General features: G+C 45.9%; 1 protein-coding gene across 4 annotated transcripts in view; it reads left to right on the top strand.

Annotated features, from left to right (window-relative positions):
- JADE2 (jade family PHD finger 2) overlaps positions 1-26,280 on the top strand; it is an 874,388-nt gene that overhangs the window by 833,328 nt on the left and 14,780 nt on the right. For all 4 annotated transcript variants that reach the window (XM_078653277.1, XM_078653280.1, XM_078653278.1 and 1 more), the window contains one exon: positions 4,850-4,975. In XM_078653277.1, the coding sequence (XP_078509403.1) occupies positions 4,850-4,975 (126 nt within the window). The remainder of the gene's footprint in view (positions 1-4,849; positions 4,976-26,280) is intronic.

The following is a 26,280-nucleotide window of genomic DNA, read 5'->3' as shown; positions in this document are numbered from 1 at the left end:
CTGGTATATCAGGAGGCCACCCAGGTTGTTAACTTGTCTCTGGCCTCTGCTTCCGTTCCCCTTTGTTGGAAACAGGCGAAACTGCTTCCCCTGCTAAAGAAGCCTGGCTTGGACCCCTTAGCTACTTCCAGCTATCGTCCGATATCGCTGCTCCCGGCACTGGCGAAGGTTTGTGAAAAGGTGGTCTTTAGGCAATTGAATAACTTTATTGAGTCTTCTCAGGCCCTGCACCCGGCTCAATCGGGTTTCAGGGCGGCCTTCAGCACAGAGACGGCTCTGGTGGAAGTCTCAGAGGCCATTAGGGAGTGTCTGGATGGAGGCGGCAGAGCGGTCCTGGTTTTGCTGGACTTATCTGCCGCCTTTGATACGGTACCCCATGCTCAGCTGCTGAATCGGCTGGCAGAGGTGGGGCTGTCAGGCGCGGTTTTGGCCTGGCTGTCCTCGTTTCTGGCAGAGCGGACGCAGCAAGTATGGATGCCTCCATACGCCTCGTCTCCCAAGAAGCTCACTACAGGGGTTCCCCAGGGCTCGACGTTAAGCCCCTTGTTGTTTAACGTCTATATGACCCCGTTGATTCACCTGGCAGAGCAGTGGGGAGCTAAAATAATGGCGTATGCCGATGACACGCAGCTGCTGTTTACCTGGCCTAAGAATTGCTTGGATGCCAGTGTCGTCTGCTCTTGTTTGTCCAATGTCTTCCGGTGGCTCATTTCAGCCCAGCTTAAATGCAACGAGGACAAGACAGAGCTGCTATTTTATGGCAACCTTCCGGCCAATTTTAAGGACCTTATTTGGCCGACTGATTTTGCCTGTCCCAGCTCTCTTGGAGGCCCGGCCAAAAACCTGGGGGTCTGGTTTGGACAGGATCTTAAGTTTGAAGTGCACCTAAAAAAACTCACTGCGACCTGTTTTGCGACCCTCAAGTCACTTAAAAGGTTCCTTCCGCTGCTTCATAGGGAAGCAAAAGAGACGGTTCTGCGTGCTCTGATTTTATCAAGGCTGGATTATGCCAATGCCCTTTTTAGCGTTCTCCCTAAATATCTCATTAATCGAATGCAGATCATTCAGAATGCGGCGGTTCGACTTCTGTTCCATCTTCCGAGAAGAACTAGTGCATCTGCCCATCTTCGAAAGCTCCACTGGCTCCCGGTGGCCCATCGCATTGTGTTCAAATCACTGGTCCTGGCCTTTCGAGCCTTGCACCAACAAGGACCACAATATTTGCACAAGAGGTTCACTTTTTATACTCCTCGCCGTGCTCTCCGATCAGCTAATCTCCGTCTGATGTTCACGCCCAAAGTCAGATATGTGAGATTGGGTGGCCATTCTATTTGTCCAAGCAGCTCGGTTCTGGAATGCCTTGCCGCTTTCTCTACGATCTTCAGCCACACTGGCGGAATTCAAGAAGGGGCTAAAAACCCACCTTTTTAATTTCAGTATCTAGTTGTCTTTTTTCCTCCTTCTGGTTTGGCTCTGCTTAAGGTCACATATCGCGCCAGGATACTCTGTAGTAGCAGAGCGCGTAATAAAATATTTTATACATACATACATACAAATACATATATATATATATATACAAACAGCAGCATCGAAACGCGTCAGGCCATGGACTTCAAAGGGATGTTAAGCTGCCTGCTTGGTTTAAATAGAGTTGTTACTCACCTGCAGTGCTGTGTGGCCTCAAGCTTCTGGGCATTTTTGGTTACATATTATGCGGCGGTTCCAGGCCACAGAGGGATCGCACTGCCCGTAACCAATGGGCATTAGGAGAGAGGAAGTTTCCTCTTTCCGAAGCTGCAGGGCACCTTTAATGAAGCCGACAGAGTCTCATCCAAGGCTCAATGGAGGGGCGAGAAAAATTGTCCATAATTAGCTGCAGCGGAGGTAACCCACTAGAGGGCGTTAATTGGCAAAATGAGACCTCAAATCCCAGCGTGCATTTAAAAATGAACTGCCACCCAAGGAGCACTGTAAGCCCCCTATTACAGAAACACGCAGGGGAGATGCGGTAGCCACAAATCACCTCGCTGACACGGCCTCTGAGAAGATGCAAACAGCGGCATCGGAACGCGTCAGGCCATGGACTTCAAAGGGATGTTAAGCTGCCTGCTTGGTACTCACCTGCAGTGCTGTGCGGCCTCAAGCTTCTGGGCATTTTTGGATATATATATATATATATATTACGCTCCATGGGGTTGTCCAAGTAGCGGGTAGCACCCGAGCCTGCGTGCGCCTTCCCCAAAGCGTTAGTTGGTATGGGCAGTTGCGTGTTTGAAATAGGCCCGACGCGTTTCGGAAATTTATTTTCCTCATCAGGGGCCAGCAGTAAAATGCACGACGTCTACCATCTCCCTATATGAAAACACACGTGGTGCTTGTGGGAGATGTAGTCCATATATCCTGGATGGATGCACTTTCAAATTACTGCTCGTTCCAAAGGCTCTACCATGAGCCCCAAACATCACTCCTGTCCTCATCCATCGCGCAGCTCCACATACGAGACTCCTTGGATAGAGAGTCTCGTGGCCCCCGTTTCTTCGGGGTGGTGCAACCCAGCGGCAGGACCGCCGCTAATGTATTACGCTCCATGGGGTTGTCCAAGTAGCGGGTAGCACCCGGGCCTGCGTGCGCCTTCCCCAAAGCGTTAGTTGGTATGGGCAGTTGCGTGTTTGAAATAGGCCCGACGCGTTTCGGAAATTTATTTTCCTCATCAGGGGCCAGCAGTAAAGTGCACGACGTCTACCATCTCCCTATATGAAAACACACATTGTGCTTGTGGGAGATGTAGTCCATATATCCTGGATGGATGCACTTTCAAATTACTGCTCGTTCCAAAGGCTCTACCATAGCCCCAAACATCACTCCTGTCCTCATCCCCATGGAGCGTAATACATTAGCGACGGTCCTGCCGCTGGGATAATGTGAATTTACAGAAAATACGCTCTCAGTTTAGCTCATAGATCACCTTCCAAACCTCTGTGGGAAAAGCATGAGAAAATAGTTTTCTCTCAAACATGATTCATGATATCCCAGCAGAATGCTTTTTTCACATGGTAAAATCACCTTTGAACACACCACAATTCCTAAACTGAGTATGGTACCATCAACAAATGATTTATAATGTAACTAAAGTCTTAAAACCTTCTATTAACTGCAATGCTTTTAATGAGGCACTATCATGCATATTGGTCCCAAGGTGGCTGCCAACACTTCTTGGATGTAGTGCTGACAGCCAATCAGATCTCACAATGAGATGTCGTTCGGCTCCGCCCAGATATATATATATATATATATGTTTTTCCTTAAATATCAAAAAAAACTACTGAACAGATTTACACCATTTAACAAAAAGGCACGAGTCTGAACCAAGGACTACCTCTTTGCCAAATTTGGTGTAATTCCGTTCACCAGTACGGGCTGTAGCTGCGACTAAAGTTTCCTATGGGAAATTGCATGGGGAAAACACGTTTTGGGACCCCCTTTTTTCTCGGCCCCCGCTTGAAGAATCACCCCCAAACTTTCAGGATAGGAGCGCCGCACGAGAATTAAAAATTTCGCGAAAATTAGTCAACCGGCGCCAGAGATATTGCAAATAGAATGTTGCGGATTTCCTATGGAAAATAGGTCCTAACTATAACTACCTACTGGCAACCGCCAGTAGGATATATATATCGATCGAAACGCGTCTGAGGCGGACACTTGTCTGTATCACTATGGGTGAATAAAACTCAGGACGGAACTTTGAAACCTGCCTACGTATTTTTTCTGGATATCCACTCTGCTGTAGTCCGTACCTGCTTGCAGCCCTCCTTTGACTTGAAGGGTCAGGACTCTTGTTCTTTAATAAATATATATTATATATATATATATATATATATATATATATATATATATATATATATATATATATATATATATATATATATATAGATATAGATATATAGATATATATATTCATAAAGCTACATAGAGGGATTTTGGGTTAGCTTTGTTCTGCTATTGGTTTGTCTTAGTATCATTTACACTCTGCTTCCATCCAGAACAGCAAAATGCATGGGGTAGTGGTGCAGTCAGTCTACATGAGTCATTGCCTCTCTTACTCTGTGAATGACAGAATTTTCTGAACATGTGTTTATATCCACCAGAAACTGTGTACGCTTTAGCGTCGCAACTGGGTGGATAGTCCTTCTCCCATTTTTCTTTCAATACTACAGCTGTCATGGCCGTGCTAGCGGTTGGCCTACTTTTATCTGCAGTGAGCCGCATCCCACGTGGCCACTTCCTCTAAACCAGGAGAATATTGTCAAATGCTACATAATGTATTACTGTTTTACCATTCAAAGATGGCTAAAACGGTCCTAAATATGGTGGCAGTGCTTGAACTGTAAAAAAAATGCTAGACTATTTACAATACCTTTGCACTATGGTCACCCTCTGCTAGATTTAGTTTTGTTATTGCAAGCATATGCACGCCGTGTGTAGACTGCCGCATGCTTCTTTTTCTACTTGTATCAGACGGTGAATGCAAGTATGAGTCAGTGGGTTGTTGAATGGATACATGAGTGCAACGATGAATTACAAGAGTGCATGTATGATTATTGAGTGCCTAAGTCCATCATTTACACAAAATGTACTTTCATTCGTAAGCCAGATTATTTGCACTGCCAATGTTTGTTTAAATAATGTCACCATGTGCATGTTTGTGTAATCATAGCATACAAGCAAGTAGGGGGAGTGAGGATTTGTTTGTTTAATGGATTTTCATATCTACATTTTTTCATATGCTTAAAATATTTTTTTTAAATGACCGTTATTGCTTTTAACTATTCTTATACGTGGTCAAAAATAGGACAATTGGATAAAAGCATTAAGGGAAAGAAAAGTGAGCTCAAAAGAAGAGGAATCGATATCCGGAAAAGCAGCAGAAATAAAGAAAAGACAAAGTCAGCAAATGAGTCTGTGCTGGGACATCTTGGTAAGTTTTTGTTCAAACAGGTAAAAACTAAATCTTAGTACCTAATAAAGGCTTGGTCACCTACTCCGTTATTTTCGGTAAAGCCTTTCCTACCTTAAACGTAATATTTTTAATATTCATCCTTTTATTTTAAAAGTCACAACTGCAAATGCAGTCATCATACCAGTAAAGCGACAATAATGGCTGTAAAAATTGCAATATAAACAAATTATTTTCGCAAGATTATCCAAATCACTCAACCCGAGGAAGAAAATGAAAGTGAAAGTGGAAAGGAAGAGATGAAAAAAATAAAAATAAGATCCATAAGGCTACATTCATATCTGCCATGCAGCATGTGTCTGCCTTACCAAGAACATTAACCAGCAGAAAAAAAGAATGTGATCTCTTGAAGCCAGTATTCTGATGCCAACATGAACAAGAAATCTGGTTTTGGAGGAGTGATCAGAAACTTCTGCCACCAACTATATATCCTTTGTTGTAATTGTTTCTGTGTGTGTTTGAATCTGTATGTATCGCCCACTAGATGTCTACAACATTTCTCTTCTGCCCTATCTTTAAGAATGCCCTGGAGTCCATTATCTGTCGAGAGAAAAAGATACAGTGGGAAATAATTGTTTCACACTACTACTTGTTTGAGAAACTCTGCCGCACATAGCTAAAAGGGTTCTCAAACAAAGTCTTGTGTTAAATTTCTTTCTCTTTCCTGTTTCATCCAAACAAACTGTTTCAATGTTCCAAATTTATATATATTGCACGGTGGTCATTGCCATGTATAGTTATAAGTAAGTCAGCTTCCATGGAAAGAGCATTTTTTGTTTTGCTTATAACTTTGGTGCCTTTTAATACCAAAGTGTTAAAGTACATCTACCTCAGCTCTTTCATGGAAAGTTTCGAGGTGATCTGTCGAGTAGGGTCCAAGAAAAGTGGGGGTGGGGGAACCCATGCAATATCCATAGGGAAAATTCTAGACAAATATATAGACAAAAACTTCTTGACCGAATTACACCATATTCGGAAAAAGCTAGATCTTTGCTCAGAAAGCGTGCGTTTTGTGATTCAGCTTACCTTAAATGCGATGTAATGGTATGCATTGTAATGGTATGCGTTGTAACGATATAATGCAATGTAATGGGATGCGTTGTAAAGATAGTTTCTGAAAATGCGCAGTAAAGCCTTGCAATGTAAAAGAATGCGTTGTAAAGGATATTGCGATGTAAAAACTGTCTTGTAAAAGCATTCATTGTAAATGTATGGGTTGTAACGTCATAAATTTGCACGCTGGAGCTTCCGAGGCGGCTATTACTCAGCAACGCTTTTCGTTTCGAGTGGAGCTCTGGCCTCCTGTAAGCCTTTCCACCCATACCACTTCTGCTCAGAAGATCAAGAACGACCGGGCCCAAGTCATCCTTGTGGCTCCGGATTGGGCAAGAAGAGTCTGATATCCAGAGCTTCTTCGGATGAGCATCGATCCTCCGATCAGGCTACCCCTTCGCAGCAGATGGGGAGGATCCTCCACCCGAACCTGTCAACCCTCCGCCTCCTTGCATGGAGCTTGAGCTTTCCTTTCGACCTTCCTCCCGAAGTATGTAATTTTATCTTGGTGGCCAAGCAGCCCTCCCCTAAGACGGTATATGCCTGCAATTGGCTACAATGTTGTACAGAAAGGTAAATTAACCTTCTTTCTGCTTCTCAATCTAAAATTATTCTTTTTATTCTTACCCTTGCCCAGCAGGGCTCCGCTTTGGGTACTCAAGGGTTATCTTACTGCTCAATCCTCTTTCTTGCTGCCGGACCAACCCTCTTTATGCAAGTCCTCTATTGTAAATAGGTTCTTGAAAGGGTTTGTACAGATGTTTCCCCCTATGCATTTTATCATGCCGCAGTGGGATCTCAGTCTGGTTCTCACATATCTTAAGTGTGCTCCCTTTGAGCCATTACGCAATGGTCCTCTCCCACTGTTCACCATCAAGACAGCCTTTCTAATGGCGATAACATCTGTCTGGAGGGTGACCGAGCTGCAGGCTTTGTCATCCAAGCCTCCCTACCTTATGACATTCCTGGATAAGGTGGTTCTTCACACCTGTGCCTTATTCTTACCTAAAGTGGTGACCCCATTCCATCTGGGTCAGTCGATTACACTGCCCACCTTTTTTGCTCCTCCTCATCCCTCTAAGAAAGAGGAGTGTTTCCACCATCTGGACCCAAAAAGAGCGTTGTTCTATTTTGACTGCACAAAAGAGTTCCAGTTGGACGACCAACTCTTTGTGGTTACATGTAAGCTAAAAAACACTCAGGCAGTGCCGAAACAAACCTTTTTGTGTTTGGTTGTTATCCGCATTTAAATCTGCTATGCCCTGGCTGGGAAGCTGCCTCCTGAGTGCTTACATGCCAATTCCACCGGGGGAATTACAAGTATAATACAGCCGTTTCTACACATGTTAGTCTGAACAGTTTTCAAGGCATTATTTGACATATCATACAGCCTGTCATGAATGTGTTCAATTACAGCATTCATATATTGGTTCTCAGAGCTGCGAACAAAGAACATGATAAAGCTCTTACACAGGTATGTTGCTTGCTTGCTGAAGCAGGTTTGACTTTGAATGCAGGCAAGTGTGAGTTCCTTGAGAGAAAGCTAAAATATTTTGGCCATATCTTTTCTAATGGAGTATGACTCCAGATCCTGCTAAAGTACAAGCGTTGTCAAATGCTAATCCTCCCCCCCCCCCTTCCCCCGGAAGATGTATGGTGCGTTAATTTCTTGGAATGGCCAGTTACTGTTCCAGATACCTACAAGACTATGCCACTGTACGTGCTTTGTTGAGTGACCTGACAAAAAATGTTTAATTCCATTGGTCACATGAGTTTTAGAAATTCTTTAAAAGAGTTAAACAAGCCATTGAGAATGCTACGGGAATGGCTTACATCAAACCTAAGTTTCATACAAAGGTTGTCGTTGACACTAGCCCAGTTGGGTTGGAAGCTATCTTTGCACAGCACAGCGGACACTCGAATGCTTAAAGGCCTATTGTGGCATGTGCAAGTAGAAGTAACAGAACATGCTTACTCGCGACCAGAAAAAGAATACTTAGCTACGGTATGGGCTTGTGAACATTTCCATTTCTTCCAGTACGGCAAGCCTTTTTTCGTAGCGGATCATCAAGCTTTACTGGCTATATTTGGCAATCCAAAGGCCAAAATGCCTCCTCGCATGGAACCATGGAGATTACAGTTACAAGAGTATAATTATGCCATTGTGCATCATCCATGGAAAGATCAGAACCCTGCTTACTACTTTTCCAGAGTACCTATACAAGGTCACGGTACTCCTTCAAAGATGGCAGAGGCCTATATCAATTTCATTCTACAGTCAAACACATCAGCTGCTATTTTATTAGCCCAGATTATCATTGCCAAAATAGTGACATGTTAAAGCTGAAGGATATAATTATACGTCAGTCGTGGAACCAACACCCTTGACCGCTCATCAGTGATGGTGAATATCAAAAATATAGAAATGTCAAGGATGACTCTATAACTCAGGAAGGAGTTATTCAATGAGGTTAGAGAATTCTGATTCCGGTGAGTCTGTGACAGAAAATAATTGAAGTGGCCCATGAAGGACATCATGGATTTGGGCATTAAGCAACACGAGGAGGGTTTAAAGACATCGGAGAGCAGGAGGAGGGTGGGGGTGGGGAGGGGGTTTAGGAGAACCCACAGGGAGCAGTAGGAGGTTGGGGTAACACCATGGGGAGCTGATGAAGGACAACACAATGAGGAGTGGGAAGATTGACACCTCGGGGAGCCAGAGCAGGGCGTGGATGGAGGAGAGGGACTGGAAATGCATGCACTCTCCAAGAGTGCATGCCAAAATGTTTTTAAAAAGGAGTACCTGCCGGAGCCTGCAGCCAGTGGAAAGACGCTGGTCACAAGAAGCTGTACTTGGTCCATTTCTCATGGCAGGGATGAAGACTTGAAGCTCAAGAGGAAGACGGCGGAGGCGCTGACCAATAGGAAGCAAAGAAACATGAGTGATGTGGGAGCCAGTCAATGGTATGTAATGGGCAGGCACTAAGGGCCATATGTAGGTAGCTTAATACCGGTCGGTAACAACCAAAAATCTGTAAATTTGCCGTTACCGACCGGTATTTAGCTTTTTCTAATGTAGGTGGCTTGATTTTAGGATTTGGTAATTTACCGATTCGGTAATTTAAGGATTCGGTAAATTACAGAATCCTAAAAACCTATGTAGGGAGCACTCAAGTTAGTCCATTTTGATTTAAGGATTCGTTATTTACCACAACTACAAGTTGGTGGTAAATATCGAAAACCTTTAAAAAAGCAATTTTGTGCTTTTTTTTTTAAAAGTGCCATGTGGCAGACATATATGCCCTTAGGGCATGTATGTGTGCCACATGTGCACACATGCACGATTAAGGGGTGCCAACAGGGTGTGACACCCTGCCATCCTTGAATATGTTCCCCCTATTACCGATTCGGTATTTACCGAATCGGTAATTGTGAATGGCTTCCCATGAATGGGAATTACCGAATCTGTAAATACCGATTCTTAAATACCGAATATTACCGATTCGGTAAAATGTACCAAATTTTTACCTACATACTATTTACTGATTCTTAAATACCGAATCGGTAAAATTCGGTATTTAAGAATCTGTAAATAGAGATTACCTACATATGGCCCTAAGCCCCTTTTAAGATTTTCTTTTCCTTTACAAGAGATTTTGCAAACACAGGGCAAGCAAAATCTAGAAAGGAATAGTTTTTGACCTATGAAGACTTGGAGAGCTCAGGAATGACAATGCTGGACTCTGAAAAGAAAGTAATTGTTTATCAACATTAGCAGCACCGCGTTCCCAAACAACTTCAATAACACCTTCATCTTGGTGACAAGACGTACATAGTTTATTTCGACAATGGTCCGCACTGCGAAGAAGAGTAAAAGAGCCATAGTGCTATTTTGCATTACATAAGAAGGTGTTCCATGGATGAGAAAGAAAGTCTTAATATTATAGGGAAAAAGGAAAACCGACCACAGCATCCCCACTCCTACCTCCCCTCCCACCCACCAACACCCTCCTCCTCAAAAACAAGGAAATGAGAGTCAAGAGAAAAGTAGACATGAAAAAAGGCTGGAAGCAACATTATAAAAAGACTCCACAAGTACCCACAGATAGGCTTAAGGTTTCACAGAGTGCTTCCACCAGGTATTTCGGCTTCTCAGCCTAGCCCTAGAATAAGGGAGTGTCATGGATGCAGAAATCAGCTGGAAACTGATAAATACGGCTCAAACTCCCATTTACGCTTCCAGCTCAGCAACCAGGGTTTGACAACCACCACCGAATTTGAAGAAAATTGACCCACATCATGGCACACAAAAGACTCCAGTTGCTTACTTCAATACCAAACTAATCTGGATCTTCTCCATGCATCCCCCATGTCCACCACCAGCACATCATTACTTTTTATCTCCACAAAAGGGAAAGGGCCCAAATACTCAGACTTGCCCTTATTTACCCGTACAACTTTCTTCACCCTGATAAAATGAAAAACTTTCTGTACTGTCTTCTGACCAGATGTTTTCCTTTCATATCTGTATTTGCACTTTTACTGAGCTGATATCTTCCTCCGCATACTCTCACTAGAGATCGCACTACTTCAGTGGCTTCTCAACCAAGCACTGTTGAGCTTAGAAAAGCCTACCCCACCTTTCAGATGTTTGTATGACATTACCACCCGTGGTTTTAACAAGCAAGTCTTTACATTGCATATTTAACCATGCATCCCATTGCCCCGCTTGTACATCCGTTAACATTACAAGTACACTTACCACGCAAACTAGCACAAACACTTGCACCACGCATACCTTTTCTCCCTCTTTTCTGTAAGTCAATTATTAGCAGTCACATTGGTGGTCTATGTTAGCACTGAAACCTTCCCTTCCCACATTCCCTTCACACATTTATTTGCTGTCCTTTAACATTGTTGATAATGATACATTCTTTACATTACTAAATACTCTGTACTCTATAATGCTCTGAGGCGACCACAGATGGTCAATTGACACTTTACAAACAATCAACTGCTCTATCTGTAGCTACAACGCATTTTGAGTGTCCATATCGTCTTTCAATCACTCTATGACTGAATCCCTAAAAAAGTTTAATTGTGGTGTAAAGCTAGTGCTTTCTGGGAACACCTGTTTTTCTAAGAAAGGGCGAAGGCGCTGCCAGAGTAGATCATCAACGGATGCCAAATGGATGCTCACTAGGTTTGGGTGGGGATGGGATTAGAATGCTCCCTAGGTTTGTTCTTGGAAAGATGTTCATTCTACTGATTAAAATGCTGTTTCAGAATTCATTAGAGAGTGTATTTGTACGTATTTTTTACTGCATTTATTTATATTTGTATGTTGCAGCACTCTAATGTTGTTTTTATAGCTCCGAGGGGGAGGAGCGAGGAAGCAGTTTAGTGGTGGTAGTAAGAATTCCCTATGTTTAACTTCCAAAAGTAAATGGGAACAGGAGCGCATGCAGAACACTCTGAGAGCTTTTCTGAACTTCTTTCTGACTGACTGAAGTCTCAATTTCTGGGAGAAGGTTTCTAAATGGAGGATCCCAGAGGCCGTGAGATCTACCACAACACGTCTCATGTTTTAGGAGGTGCAACACTGCCATCTACTGTTAAAATGTGTGGTAAAGGTTTACATTGTAAAGTCTTGCATGGCAACAGTCTTTACGATGTAAACATGCGTGGTGAATAGTATACGAAGTAAAAACTTCGTAGTAAAGGCTGTTTTCCCTTTAAGACACTCAAAAGGTGGATTCCATGGCCACTATTGGGAGTAGTGGAACATGGGATATTCCCACCAAGTTTCATGCATAACCCCTTTAAGAGACACATTTCGATCAACAGGTCTCCGGACACATGGCCCTATCACTCTGTACACTCTCTTGGCAAGTCCGTTGTCTTGGGGTGTATATAAGACTGTATTCTGGTAGAAAAGTCTTGCATCTCCTGGGAAACAAATTGGACACCATCATCTGTAACTAAATACTTGGTCACCCCTTACATGCAAACTTATCCTTCAAGAATTCTAGAATTACCTTGGTGGTTAAAGCAGTCACACACCTCTTAGAAAACCATTTGGAGGTATAATCCACTAACAGTAAGACTAACTTTCACCAGGGGGTAGCACTTCAAACAGATCCATGATCTCAAGACCCAGCTTCACAAAGGGGTAGAAAGAGTGTTATGTTATGTTGACTGTTATGTTATGTTAATATGTTTTATATAGCGCTTGCATACCCAAAGGTGTCCTGGCGCTGCCTTGGAGAAAAGATCAAAGTCCGATAAGCGGGGCTGAGTTCCGAATGATTGAAAAGCCAGGTTTTCAGAGATTTTCCGAATTGAAGAAGATATAACAAAACCTTGTAGTCTGCAGGAGTTTACAATGCTGAAAAAGTGTCTCTCTTCCATGAACTGATGTGTGAAGGTAGACTGCTCAGTGAAATATGAAAAGGTATAATAATCATGGATGAGGTATGGGGAAGACCCAGAGAACAATGCAGATGAACAGCCAGTGGGAACCTCGCCGAGTGAAGGGGAGCGCAACCAGATATATACTGGATGTAATCAGTGATGTCAAAGATAAGATAGTTTTACTTAAGAATGTAGAGAGACGAGCATACGGTACCACAATCTAAATGTATAAAATCTAAATGTATAATCTGTGTGCACTGATTTGCTGCTTGTAGTCAAATGTTACTGGACAAAATGTCCTACACACATATATATATCCAAAGACTTCTAAGACAAAAACAAAGTGCAAACATCCGAACCCAACACCAGATGGCGATCTATGCCTAAGTATAAGATCTACAGCTCATATGCCTCATATATATATGTGTATATGTATGTATATATATATATGTTTTCCACCAAATCGTTCACTCGGAAGTGCACTCTGTTGCACGGCTGGTGCTGGACAGTGGGGATGAACGTTCCCCCACTGCAAATTATGCAACACTGTGAACAAGACCTGCGGTCGAAACGCGTAGGTGAAGGGGGCTATCTGAAGTCTCTGTCTAAATAAATCCAATTTTTCGAATTGAGCGAGTGCGGACAATAATTCTTTTCTTTGGTGGATAATATATATATAAGTATATATATCCATCAAAAAGGTGCCTGCTATGAAGGAGCCCACACACCGGTAAATATCTGCCAAAATTTTCTTTAATGAAAGCACTGCACAGGATGGAGCGCGATGGCATCATCATTAAGAGTTCTGCTTCCCGACGCGTTTCGTGCTAAAAAGCACTTCATCCTGGGCTGCATACTTTTACTTGAAAAAACGGCACCTCGCAATTAAGTACATCTTGGTTTCGCAGATCCCGCCCCAGTGGGCGTGGCTACCAACAAGGGTCTCCTTGATCCTGTAGTGTCATTAAACCACAGTGGGCTGCGTGCCGTTTTTCAAATGTAAAATCCATAAATCCCTCGTGGGTTGTGCACACCAGTTTCCTCCCTGTGCAGTAACCTTGTCTTTCACCAAACAGCAACCAGTGTCTTTGCGCCGGAGGGTCGCTTGGCACCCCAGCAAGACTGCATACACAGTGGGGCTTCTCCTGCGGTTCAGGCAAACCGCTAAACATCCACCAAAAAGGTGCCTGCTATGAAGGAGCCCACACACCGGTAAATATCTGCCAAAATGTTCTTTAATGAAAGCACTGCACAGGATGGAGCGCGATGGCATCATCATTAAGAGTTCTGCTTCCCGACGCGTTTCGTGCTAAAAAGCACTTCATCATGGGCTGCATACTTTTACTTGAAAAAACGGCACCTCGCAATTAAGTAACCTACCAAACCTAAGGCTCCGGTAACACCTTTGCCCTCGGGCTCAGGTCGACACCGGCAACATGTCTCAGACGTCCCGCCCTTGGGCTCGGCTGTGAAACCTAAAGACAAGTCCTCAGGGCTCGGGCTCGAGCTCGAGCCAGCCCCATTCAGGTGCCGGAAAGTCACTTTCGGCACCGAAGCACAAGGTCAAAGATCTGCCACGCCCTTCTTCGTCAGCACCGAAGACAGCCTCAACGCCGAAGCCCTCGGTGTCCAAACACACCAAGGACAAACATTCAAAACCGAAAAAAAGTCTCGGAGACGCAAACTCCTATACCAAAACCTAAGGAATCCAAGACCCCGCAGAAAGCCTCAGAAACTCGCTCTAAAGAACATTTTGACCCTAAATCCTCGGCACCAAAAAAGGACATTCTACCCATAGTCTGTACCAGATTTTTGGGATCCAAAACGAAAATCTCTTTATATTGACCCAGAAACTGGTAAAGTTGTCGCCAAACCTCCTAAAAAGAGAAAACTGGATAATTCAGGGGAATACGAAATACCCATGAAACGAAAGGGAATGAGCACTAACACTTCTCCACCTCCTTCTCCTCCTCCAACTGATCCAAATCTCTTACTTACTCCAGCACACTCCCCACAACATACTTTTTCACCTCAGCCACAAGATGATGAGGATGATTATTCTGATGGGGTGGGAATACAGATTGGGAAGATGATTCACATACCATCCCACACAACGTAGACCCTTGGAATGACTACATCACAGATCCCGACCCACATAATGACCTGGACCTCTATCCATCTAGGCCATCACCACCAGATGACAGTATTGGTTTTGCGCAACTAATTCATAGGGCTGCTCAATACCAAGGGGTAGAATTACATTCTGATCCACTTGAGGAAGACTTTTTATTCTAAACCTTTGCACCCTCACAAAAGTCCACTCACACCCTGCCAATGTTAAAAGGCATGCTAAAACATGTGCCACAAGTTTTTAAGGACCCTGTCAGAGCCAGGATTCTCAACACCAGGGTGGACAAAAAATATAAAGCAGCTCCCAATGACCCAGTTTACATTAAAGGTCAGGTCCCTTTGGATTCTCTTGTGGTGTCAAATGCAAGCAAGAGGGCAAACTCACAAAGTACAGGTGACACCCCTCCTCCTGATAAGGAATCCAAACTAATAGATGCATCTGGAAAACGTATTGCGCCACAGGCTGCAAATCATTGGCGGATTGCCAATGGCCAAGGTTTGTTGGCCAGGTATGACAGAGCTCATTATGATGAACTTGAAAAGCTCATGCAACACCTTACTAGCTAATATAAAGAGCAAGCGAACAACCTTATACAGGAGGGGAAATGAATAACTAACTCCTCAATTAAATGTGCGCTTGACGCGGCTGATACCGCATCTCGTGCCATTAACACTAGCGTTTTGCTTTGCAGGCACGCTTGGCTCCGAATCTCCGGATTCAAGCAGGAAGTGCAAACTGCTATCCTTAACCAGCCCTTTGATCAAGAGCATCTTTTCGGGCCCACAGTTGACACATCTTTAGAAAAGATGAAAAAAGATACTGACACTGCTAAGTCCATGGGGGCCTTGAAATTACCTTCCCCTAGAGGTTCTTTTCCCCACTTCTTCTACAGGGCTGGCTCTAAAACCATTGGCTCAGAACATCCCTCTTCTTCCTATAAGAGCCCCACTCAAACGTCCTCCAGAGGATACTTTCGCGGAGGCTACAGAGGCAACAACGGTAAGGGAAGAGGTCGCGGTAATAATACCCGCAACTCCCCTACCACCAAACAGTGACTTCCCTTCACTTCCCCCCGATCGTCCCACTCCTGTCTGGGGACGTCTCTCACAGTTCCCACTGTCTGGAATGCAATCACAACAGACAAGTGGGTAAGACAAATTATCCAGCATGGTTATTGCCTGGAACTCACCTCTACTCCCCCACATATTCCTCCCAGACAACGTCCAATGTCCTCTGAACATCTGACACTTCTCAAACAAGAGGTTATCTGTCTATTACAAAAACAGGCAATAGAACAAGTCCCCTTGCCTCATCAAGGCACAGGGGTTTACTCCCTCTATTTTCTAATTCCAAAAAAGGGTGGCTCTCTCAGGCCAATATTGGACTTCAGACCACTAAACCTCTACATTCAGTCGGACCACTTCCATATGGTCCCTCTCCAACAGGTGCTCCCACTGCTTCAACAGGATGACTTTCTCTCCACTCTGGATTTAAAGGACGCCTACTTTCATATTCCCATTCAACCCGCTCAGTGGAAATGTCTCAGGTTCGTGGTACATGGTCAACACTACCAATTCAAAGTACTCCCATTCGGGGTGATTACAGCACCCAGAGTCTTCACCAAGTGCTTCGCAGTAGTTGCGGCTCACTTAAAAAGACAACATATTCATGTCTTCCCTTATCTGGATGATACTTTACTACATCGAAAAAACAAAATCCTTAAGAAAATCCCATTGGTTAATCCTAATATCCCCTAACAATCACATCCCCTCGTCTATCTTCCCAGGTCCATGCCCATTAGAATAGCTTAAGAAAACATACTGGAACAGTGGGGGGGTTAGTACTCCAGAGCCGCCCCCCTGCTTATTGACAGAAATAGCCACCCTTTTCTGCTGCCCATGGTACATGCCAGGGGCGGGTGGGAGGAGCGTGGCGTACTTAACATTGAACCCATCTAGCCTGCCTGCCAATCCCCCACCCCCAGCATATACTACCCACTACATTCAGAGAATTTACTTCAGCAACCTGTCGCTTCCAAGCACACTGCCCCACCCCCCCACCCCCGTCCAATGAACCGATAGTGAATACAGGGCACTGCCAGTCTGCTCGCTCTCATGCGTGTTACTACACATGCACCGGAAGTGTGGGCGCACCCAGCAGGTCCCTCATGGGGTCATTCATTTACAGGGGCTGCAGTGCCCGCCCTTCCTGAGTCCACGGGCTCTGCCAGAAAGATCATGAGCTTAAGTTTGTCAGCGGGGTCACCTCACTGAGCACTCCCTGCTCCCTGGGTTCCGTCCATAGGTCAGAGTGCTGACTCTGCTGCGGAATGGAAGAGGGTGCCTTATCCCTCTCTAAAGGCACCTGGGGGTGGGATGGATGAGAGGGGGCTGGCAGAGCTCGTGACTTGCCTAGCCGGTCCTCACAAAGTGACTAAGAGAAGTGAAAGTCACACTGGGGAGGTCGGGCACGGAGGTTCCCAGGCGGAGAGCAAGGCGTCTGATCCGAGCCCACGATTGTACGGAAGTCAGAGGTGCTCAGCCTGCACGGACTCAGACACTCACTGTATTTATTTATTATAAATACTGGCAAATGCATTTATAGAAAGCAAGATAAGTGAAATACGTCGTGTCTTTGTCGCAGTCGTGTATATTTCCCCAAAGGCCTCCACTGATCACCATGATCTCTTGGGGGCTAATTACGAGTTTGGCAGTCCGATAGGCCAGCACAGCATCACTCAGGGTCACCACGGCATCACTCAGGGCCACCACAGCATCAGTCAGCGCCACCACAGCATCAGTCAGCGCCACCACCGCATCAGTCAGCGCCACCACCGCATCAGTCAGCGCCACCACCGCATCAGTCAGCGCCACCACCGCATCAGTCAGCGCCACCACCGCATCAGTCAGCACCACCTCCGCACCGCCACAGCATCGCTCAGCACCGCCACAGCATCGCTCAGCACTGCCACAGCATCACTCAGCACCACCACAGCATCACTCAGCACCACTCAGCACAGCCACAGCATCACTCAGCGCCAACACAGCATCACTCGGCGTCACCACAGCATCACTCGGCGTCACCACAGCATCACTCGGTGTCACCACAGCATCACTCGGTGTCACCACAGCATCACTCGGTGTCACCACAGCATCACTCGGTGTCACCACAGCATCACTCAGCGCCACCAGCGCATCAGTCAGCACCACCACCACCGCATCAGTCAGCACCACCACCACTGCATCAGTCAGCACCACCACCACTGCATCATTCAGCATCACTCCGCAACATCACAGCATCACTCAGCACCACTCCGCACCACCACAGCATCACTCAGCACCACTCAGCACAGCATCAGTCAGCGCCACCACAGCATCAGTCAGCGCCACCACCGCATCAGTCAGCGCCACCACCGCATCAGTCAGCGCCACCACCGCATCAGTCAGCACCACCACCGCACCACCACAGCATCACTCAGCACCGCCACAGCATCACTCAGCATCACCACAGCATCACTTCGCACCACTCAGCACAGCCACAGCATCACTCGGCGCCAACACAGCATCACTCTGTATCACCACAGCATCACTCGGTGTCACCACAGCATCACTCGGTGTCACCACAGCATCACTCGGTGTCACCACAGCATCACTCGGTGTCACCACTGCATCACTCAGCGCACCACCGCATCAGTCAGCACCACCACCACCGCATCAGTCAGAACCACCACCACTGCATCATTCAGCATCACTCTGCACCACCACAGCATCACTCAGCACCACTCAGTACAGCCACAGCATCACTCAGCGCCACCACAGCATCACTCGGGGCCAGCACAGCATCACTCATGTGGCACTTTTTTATTAAAACTTTTTTGCATGCTGCAGAGCAGCCACACTTCTCTACAGCACAGCTTAAACACATTGGCAAACTCAATAGCTCTGCCTATACACTTATAGGGCCCCAAAGGCGAGACCTATTGCCAATGCTTGATATTTATATATCATCTAAAAAGCATAAATTGGTGACTAAACACTACGCACTCCATATCCTTTAAGTGATGGGCCGTACCCAGGCAGTGGAGAAGATAGGAGGTGTTTTTTCCTGCTCAGCTGACAAACTCCATTCCCTCAGCTGCCCTTTGTAGGGTGCAGTACAGAAACACTTTATACAAATATATTAGTCAGATACTCAAACATTGCAAGTTGTCTTATATAAGTGAGTGAGGTGCTGTCAGTTTCAGCTTTGTGTTTGATTTTGCTCCAGGATAAAGCCAGACAATTAGCCTTTGTCTATAATTGATAGTTTTATAAAGAATATGCTTCTTTCTCACAGCTTCATACCCAGGAAAAGCCATAGACCCTACCATTAATGACTGCTTGACTTTATTACTCTACACTCCTTTGCGATCTTTTAGTTTGATAGCAGCTATTTAATAGCAAATACACATGTGCTTCTATTTGCATATGGTGTTATATATAGTATTCCAATTTCAGGAAAGAACATAATCCTCATTGTAAAACTAATCTTCAAGGAAAGACCTTAATCATTGTTGTCCTTCATAAATGTAGTGTCTAGCCAACAATGAACAGTCTCTGAAAGGGGACTTGTTGCCAGCACTAGAATTTTCATGAAGTACTTGTTACTGAAAGATTTGATTTCTCTGCTTATGCCCTGTATGGATACTTCCCTCAGCTAGATCGTTCCTTTTACGTAAGAACAGCTATAGAAGCGTTCTCAACTCTTGATTGAACACTGGACTGCATTTAACTTTATATCTCCACATTACTTGTGCCTATAAGTCTATGTGGTAGGTGTTAAAGTTGGCCCATGCTGCGTTTGTTGAGGTGTGCTGTTTGTCGCGAGCGAACATTGGAGTATGATTTATTTTAGCACCCATGATGACTTTTGGCCTAAGTAAGTATGCTGTCTTTGTTACAGATAAAAGCTATGCCCTCACCAAGTGTGTTACTCTATTTTATTTGATGCTCGCAAACATTGGAGTTTCTTCGAAACTAAACATAACTTGTGTGTTCATGTTAAACAAAGGGGCCTGCCAGGGTGTACACTTTGGACTGTGATGATTGCGACCAGCAATGATAATCGGGAACAATTGGGGCAGGTGTAAACATGCAGGTATAGAATGTGCATTGCCCTTTATTCCTGTACTCTGCAAAGGTTTATCTATGGTGTATGACAACTTATGGACATATACGTATGACAACTTCTGTGTTATTTGGTCAAGTCACGGAGTATGGGCTCCTTTATATCTTTTGAACTCTTTGACCAAATGTTGCAGATTAAACCGTTGAATTCTCAACATTGATTTTCCCCACTTGAGGTTCAAATTCCTGAACGAAGGTGAAGGAGGTTGTTAAGTGGAGCAAAAAGGGATTTCCTGTGGAGTAAGAACAAACTATGCCTCTGCAATAAATACAGATATATCACAGAGGCACATTGATCAAACTTATTCTCTTTTTGGGGTGTGCAGAATATCAGCTCAGTGGCTTTGACTGGATCTCCAAAGTCTCGGTGTTACAACATACTCTCTTTAATTGTTTTTGAGCCAAGTAAAGCGTTTTTTGATCTGTTTAAATCGGACACTTGTGGGGGCGTGGCTTGGCGCAAACGACAATGGCTGCACATAATAGGAATTTAACGCCATAATCCGGCACCATATCCGATGCCGTAGGCACTCCCCGAACAGTGGGATGTCCAAGGACTGAAACGGGTCCGGTAGGTTCCGGCTCAACATAAGCCCTGAAACAATGAGTGATGTGCCGAGCAGCCAGGCGGAGCCCTGGCCTGCAAATATTGGAGCCGGGCCATGCCTTGGCTAGGCCTCGAGACTGTATGGGCGTTGCTGAGTCGACTGGCGCCGAGCTCCCTGGGGCAGGTTAGATCGTGGATTGGTGTTGTGCCTGGGCCCACCCCCTTGGGTAAATAATACAGCATCAACTCTGATGATGGAGAAAGAGGCCAACGAGTACAGCGGCATGCTACAGAAGACAGTGCGAACCGTGGAGGCCCCCGCAGCGGAGTGAGCGGCTGCGGCATCAGAGCCCAGAGGCAACGAGACCAGGAGAAAACATTGGTAGGGGCCGTCTGCTGGCAGATCGAGCTCGGGACCACAGGCAGGTGAGGTCTGAGGGACGGTCCACGAGGCAGAGATCTGGACGATTGGCCTGGGGGGCTTGCAGTGCACAGTGGAGGAGCGGGCCTCGGCGTGCAGTGCAAAACAGCTGCTCCCCAAAATCACCCACACACAGCATGGCTTTGTAAATTGTGGTGGCGGGATTACAGCTTGCTCAGGAGCGGGCCCCAGGGCAGTGAGGACCAGTTGAATGTGACCGGCTCTTGCCCTCGGGCATGGGTGGTTGAAAGACCCCCACCGGGCAGGTCGTGAGAATAACCCGAGGCTCGATGGCACAGTGAACACATCTGGAGTGTTTGACAATGACTCTAAGCCTTCCGGAGTTGGGAGGGTGTGGGTAGGACTGTGGCAAGAGCCTCCCCTCTCCCTTAAAGGGACACACGTACACATCAGTTAGCAACAGACTAAAAGTAGAAGAACAGCCCCATTGCCTGTAAGAAGGCAAGGTCTAGGTACCTGCAGTTGGGCGCCTAGCAGTGAAATGGTGACACCAAGACCAACAAAAAAGATAACTATGTGCTTCCAAAGACCCCTATGGCAGTGTAAGGGGAGGTGGCAGCGGAACCCTCGTTGGGTGCGATTAAGGCAGCAATACAGGACATTAGGAGCACGTTCAAGCCCAAGATAGATACCATAAGAGTTGAGGTGAATCTGATGAGGGCCTGTCGTGTAGTTCCTATAAATCCAGACTGATTCCAGACACTCCCACTGGATATGGTCTCCTGTAGACCAGCTAGCTCATAGTGCCACTATGTGTCCCTCTTACCAAAGAGTGAATAGTTACTGGCAACTATCTAACATGACAACCCTGAACCCTCCGGGATCGTGGAAACAGTACTGTACTTTTCGCTCAGTCACTCGTGCTCACTTTCTCTCAGAGAGATACATAGAATAAAGAATGGGGACGGTTTCAATAAGCATTTATTGGACCAGTATCATTCTAGTGTAAAAAAATGCATGCTGCAATAACTATAAGACAGAAACAGATATATACGGTTATAAGCGCCAGCAGAGTAAATAGATGGTAGAATTCTACCATAGTGCTAAAACAATAGATATATGCAGGTATTTAGATACATGATAGTAGTAGTGTGTACTCCTACGATGCTAACCCTAACTAGATGTACATAAGTGTACCTAGCACGGAAGTAGGTGCAAAGTCGAGAATCACCCTAGGACAGAGCCAGCCCCATTACCTGATGGGAGAAGAATGAAGGGCCCCATCTTGGTCTCGGGTTGGACACGCTGCAAGGGAGGTCAGACCACTGTGTGCTGGAGTTTCTGCGTGCATGGACCTCAGCGTCTCATGTCAGCATCCCAGCATGGACGTCTTTCTCCTCTGCCTTGCCCAGTGAAGATGTGTTGCTTATATACCCAAAAGGTACCCTCAGCGGGTCTACCTAGATGGATCATGTCGGCTAAGGATGACAATGGCGATGACCCTCATACAGAGTTATTATACAGAAGATGGTAATCCTGCTGTGATTCTGAGAATCCTCATGAATAATAAATGAGGCTACTTTTCAGAGAAAACCACACAACATTTTTTCAACACCTAACTAGGTAAAAGGTCAGCACTAGAACCGTTATGTAGTAAATTGGCAGGGTAAATGTAGGTGAAAGGTTAGATGACTACCCACGCCTATATTGGGGTACATTGGGATTCATAACAGGCCGATCTACAGAAACTAAGGGGAAAAGTCACGACGGCGGAGACCCAGATTGCCCAACTCCAATCCACGACAAAACGCCTCAAATCCCAACAAGCCACGACCATGGCAGCCAAGCTTGAAGATCAAGAAGGAGGGGCGAGAAGGAATAACATCAGAGTGGTGGGGGTCCCGGAGATGCACAGTGTAGACCTCTTCCTGGAGGACTTCATACTGAACAAACTGAGGCTGAAGAGACAGTCCAAATTTGTTTCAAACAATAAGGCGCATCGCACCCCGGTGCCTCCCCTCCCCCAGATTGGGCCCCCCACAGACAATCTTCGACTATCTAAACTGGGATGCGATCCTTCAGGCAGCCAGAGCAAACTGGGATATACATTTTTAGAAAACTCTGATCCGTTTTTTCCCTGATTTTACATTACAGGGGGCGGCGCCAGAGGAGGAGCTTTGAAGCGGGGAAGAGTGAGCTCAGGGAGGGGAAATCAAGTATATGATGCTTTTCCTGGCAAAGCTATGAATAATTGCAGAGGGCAGACATGGCACATTACGTCCCCAGAAAAACGGCTAGGGATTAGTTGGAGGGTTAGCGTTAAACCCATCGGCACGGAGGCAAAGATCCGGGACGTGGCCACAGAGGACGGGAACGACATAGGAAGCCCGGGGAGCAATCAGAACAACAGGTGGTTGAGGAGATCCCAGGGGCGGAACAAGGTGCAAATGGGGGCGGAATGCAAGAATGAACTGAACAGTCGAGAAGGTAAGAGAAAATGATACCTTGGTCTGGTGAGGAGGGAGAGTTGCAGCCCGGGTGATATGGCTCGACACAGAGTTGGACACTGAACTGTAAGCAGGAACTTGGAATACATTGCCAGGCCCAATTCAACAGCTCAACCATTCAAAAGGGGACATCAAACTGTGATTGTTTCAACAGGGGTTCGATGCAAGTGGCTTTCTCTCTTCTATTTTTTTGATTACTGTGCCGTTTTCGAGGCACCCTCTATTATAGTTGTTGTATGTTATTGTTTGGGTGTCAGGCACTCTGCAGGTTGGGATGTTGGGGACAGCGCAACCTATGTCGCAGGGTGGGGGGGAGGAGTGGGATAGTTAGGTCAAATTATATTGTTCAGTATACATGATTATTATGTGCTGAGTGCTCTGGGTGGGAGGAAGGGGAACAGTCATCAAACAGTGAATAGGGAGCGTAGTAACTGGGAGGGAACACAGAGATCCAAAGGTGTTGAGAGTAGAAGGAAATCTGCTTCATGGCCAGACCTGAAGCCAAAATTACCCCTCTGAAAGTATGGTCCTGGAATGTTAATGACCTCAATGACAAGATAAAGCATACAGTGGTCATGCAATTTATAAAGAGACATGCTCCAGATATCCTGCTTCAGGAAACACATCCCCGTGGTAATCACTGAAAAGCTCTAGACAGGTTTGGTTACACCTTGAACCTTGATATGTGGGTTACATGACTGGATCTAGACGGGTGGGTGTGCTCTGTATGAGGGCACTCCCCTTTATCCTGGGGAAGTCGCGCACTGATCCGTCAGGGAAATATGCAGTAGTGTCTGGCAAATGGGAGGGGAGGACTGTTAATTTATGTTCGGTGTGTGCTCCACCTGGGCTCCAAGCCCTCCTGTTTGGATGTCCGGGGCGCAGAATGTGAGTCATCAACTAGGTTTGAGGCAACAGGAATTATGTAAGATATTGGAGGAAAGTGCCAGGGCACAGGCGTTGACCACCCAGCACAGACTATACGACATTGAGGACAAGGCCAACTAACTGCTAGCATGGCTGAATAAGAAAAGAGCGAGTAGTAGTGGTGTTCGTGAGATAGTGGACTGCTTAGAGTACAGATATAAAACCGAGAAAGAGATAGCGGAAGCGTTTGCCACGTATTAGGAAACATTGTACTCATCATCCTCTGCGAAGAATGAACAGGAGTGCGGAGACTTCTTACGTTATGTAAGTCTACAACTACTGCCCACTGAGTATTGGGGTATGCTGAAGGGGGAATGGTTGAGGAAATGATCAATGCAGTGCGCACCCTGCAGTCTGGTAAGGCAGTGGGACCCAATGGTTTACCTGTTGAGTTATTTAGTGTATGCTGAGTAAAACGGCAGACCATCTATTGGGTATGTTTAGAGCGGCCAAGGTGAAAGGTGCCCTTCATCAAGACCAGTGTACGGCAGTGATAGTTTTAAACTCCCAACGGATTGTGGGTCATACAGACCTATCTCCCTGCTCAACTGCAAAGTAAAGGTCCTAGCTAAGGCTCTGGTCATACGTCTGGGCAGGGTGATTTCCTCCCTTATCCATCCAGATCAGTCAGGATGTATGCTGCATAAGGGAACCAGGTTAAACTTGCGGAGGTTGTTTGAGGTCCTTCACATCACAGTATCGGGTTTGACTGACCCATCGGCCCTCAAGTCCCTGGACGCCAGGCCTTCGATAGCAGAGAGTGGGACTACCTCTTCGCAGTGTTGAGCCATTTGAACTTTATGCCTAGTTCATCGGATGGGTGAAGCTTCTTTACCAGCGGCTTTTGGCCAGAGGGTCAATGCCGTAGTGTCCGGGTGTTTTCTCTTCAGAAAGGAACGAGACAGGGATGCCCCTTGTCCCCGATCTTATTTGCTCTGGCCCTGGAGCCACTGGCGGCTTGGGTAAGGCAGGACGCCCTCATTTGGGTAATCCCGGTGTGAGAGAAATGGGAAGAAATCATCTGTTTTTTTGCGTATGACATCCTACTTTATGTAAGAAAACTGAGACAGTCTGTGGACAGAATATTGCAGATCTCCCGTATCTATGGGGATTACCCAGGTTATCTCATTAACTGGGATAAATCCCTGCTGTACCCATTGGCGGGAGGTATTCTCTTCTTAACATCCAGGTGTAGGGTACCAATTGTGACTCAGGGCTTCAAATACCTTTTGATCCATGTGACAAGGGACACTTTGGAGTTCTACCAGCGAAACTTAGGGTCCCAACTAGACAGACTTATTGCAGATATGAAACACTGGCGGACCTTGCCTCTTGCATTAATGGACTGGGAGGCAATTTTTAAGATGTGTGCCCTCCCGCGCCTACTCTATGATTTACAAAATACACCTATGTGACTCTTCTTGCAGAAAGTGGGGCCGAGATACGATCCCTATTGTGGAGCCGGAGCGCACCACGCATAGCTCTGCACAAATTATAAAGGAGACGTCTACGAAGGGGGATTGGCGGAGCCGGACATTATTGGGCTTCCCACCTGTTCACGGTAAATGGATGGGTATTTGGGGACCGAGCAGAGCCAGTATATAAAGTGAATAGAGGGGCCATGGATGTTCCTCCCCCTACTATGTAATAGGAAGGTGACCAATGGTCTACCAGTTCACACACAGACAGTGGTGCAGGCGTAGCAAGCAGCCTTGAAATACATGGTTTGGGACGGGAAGTTAACAAATATGACCCCACTCTGGGACAGCGATTTACTCAGTAAAGTGAGCGAGTTACGTAGTTTTGGTAAATGGGAATTGCTGGGCCTGGAGAACCTAGGCGATGTCTGGAGAGGGCAGGCTTACATTACTTGTGCGACTCTATGAAGGGAATGCAGTATGGGGCAAGGAATTTGGTTAAAATATTTGCAGCTAGGCCATGCCCTTCGGGGCCACATCTGTGAGGGGGAAGAACAAGAGGAAGCATCACCCTTAGAGGACTGCTTATTGACAGACCCATTAACAGAGAAAGAAATATCACTAATATATAAAATGGTGAATAACTCACCAGACCCATTGGGACCATTGAGGACGGCATAGGAGGGTGATCTGGGCCTGCTCGGTGACGAGAGAAGTGGTGA

Source organism: Lissotriton helveticus, chromosome 7 (genome assembly GCF_964261635.1).
Source record: "Lissotriton helveticus chromosome 7, aLisHel1.1, whole genome shotgun sequence".
In the NCBI taxonomy this organism is placed as follows: Eukaryota; Metazoa; Chordata; class Amphibia; order Caudata; family Salamandridae; genus Lissotriton; species Lissotriton helveticus.
Note: the sequence above shows the minus strand (reverse complement) of the source record. Positions and strands in the feature narration are given on the sequence as shown.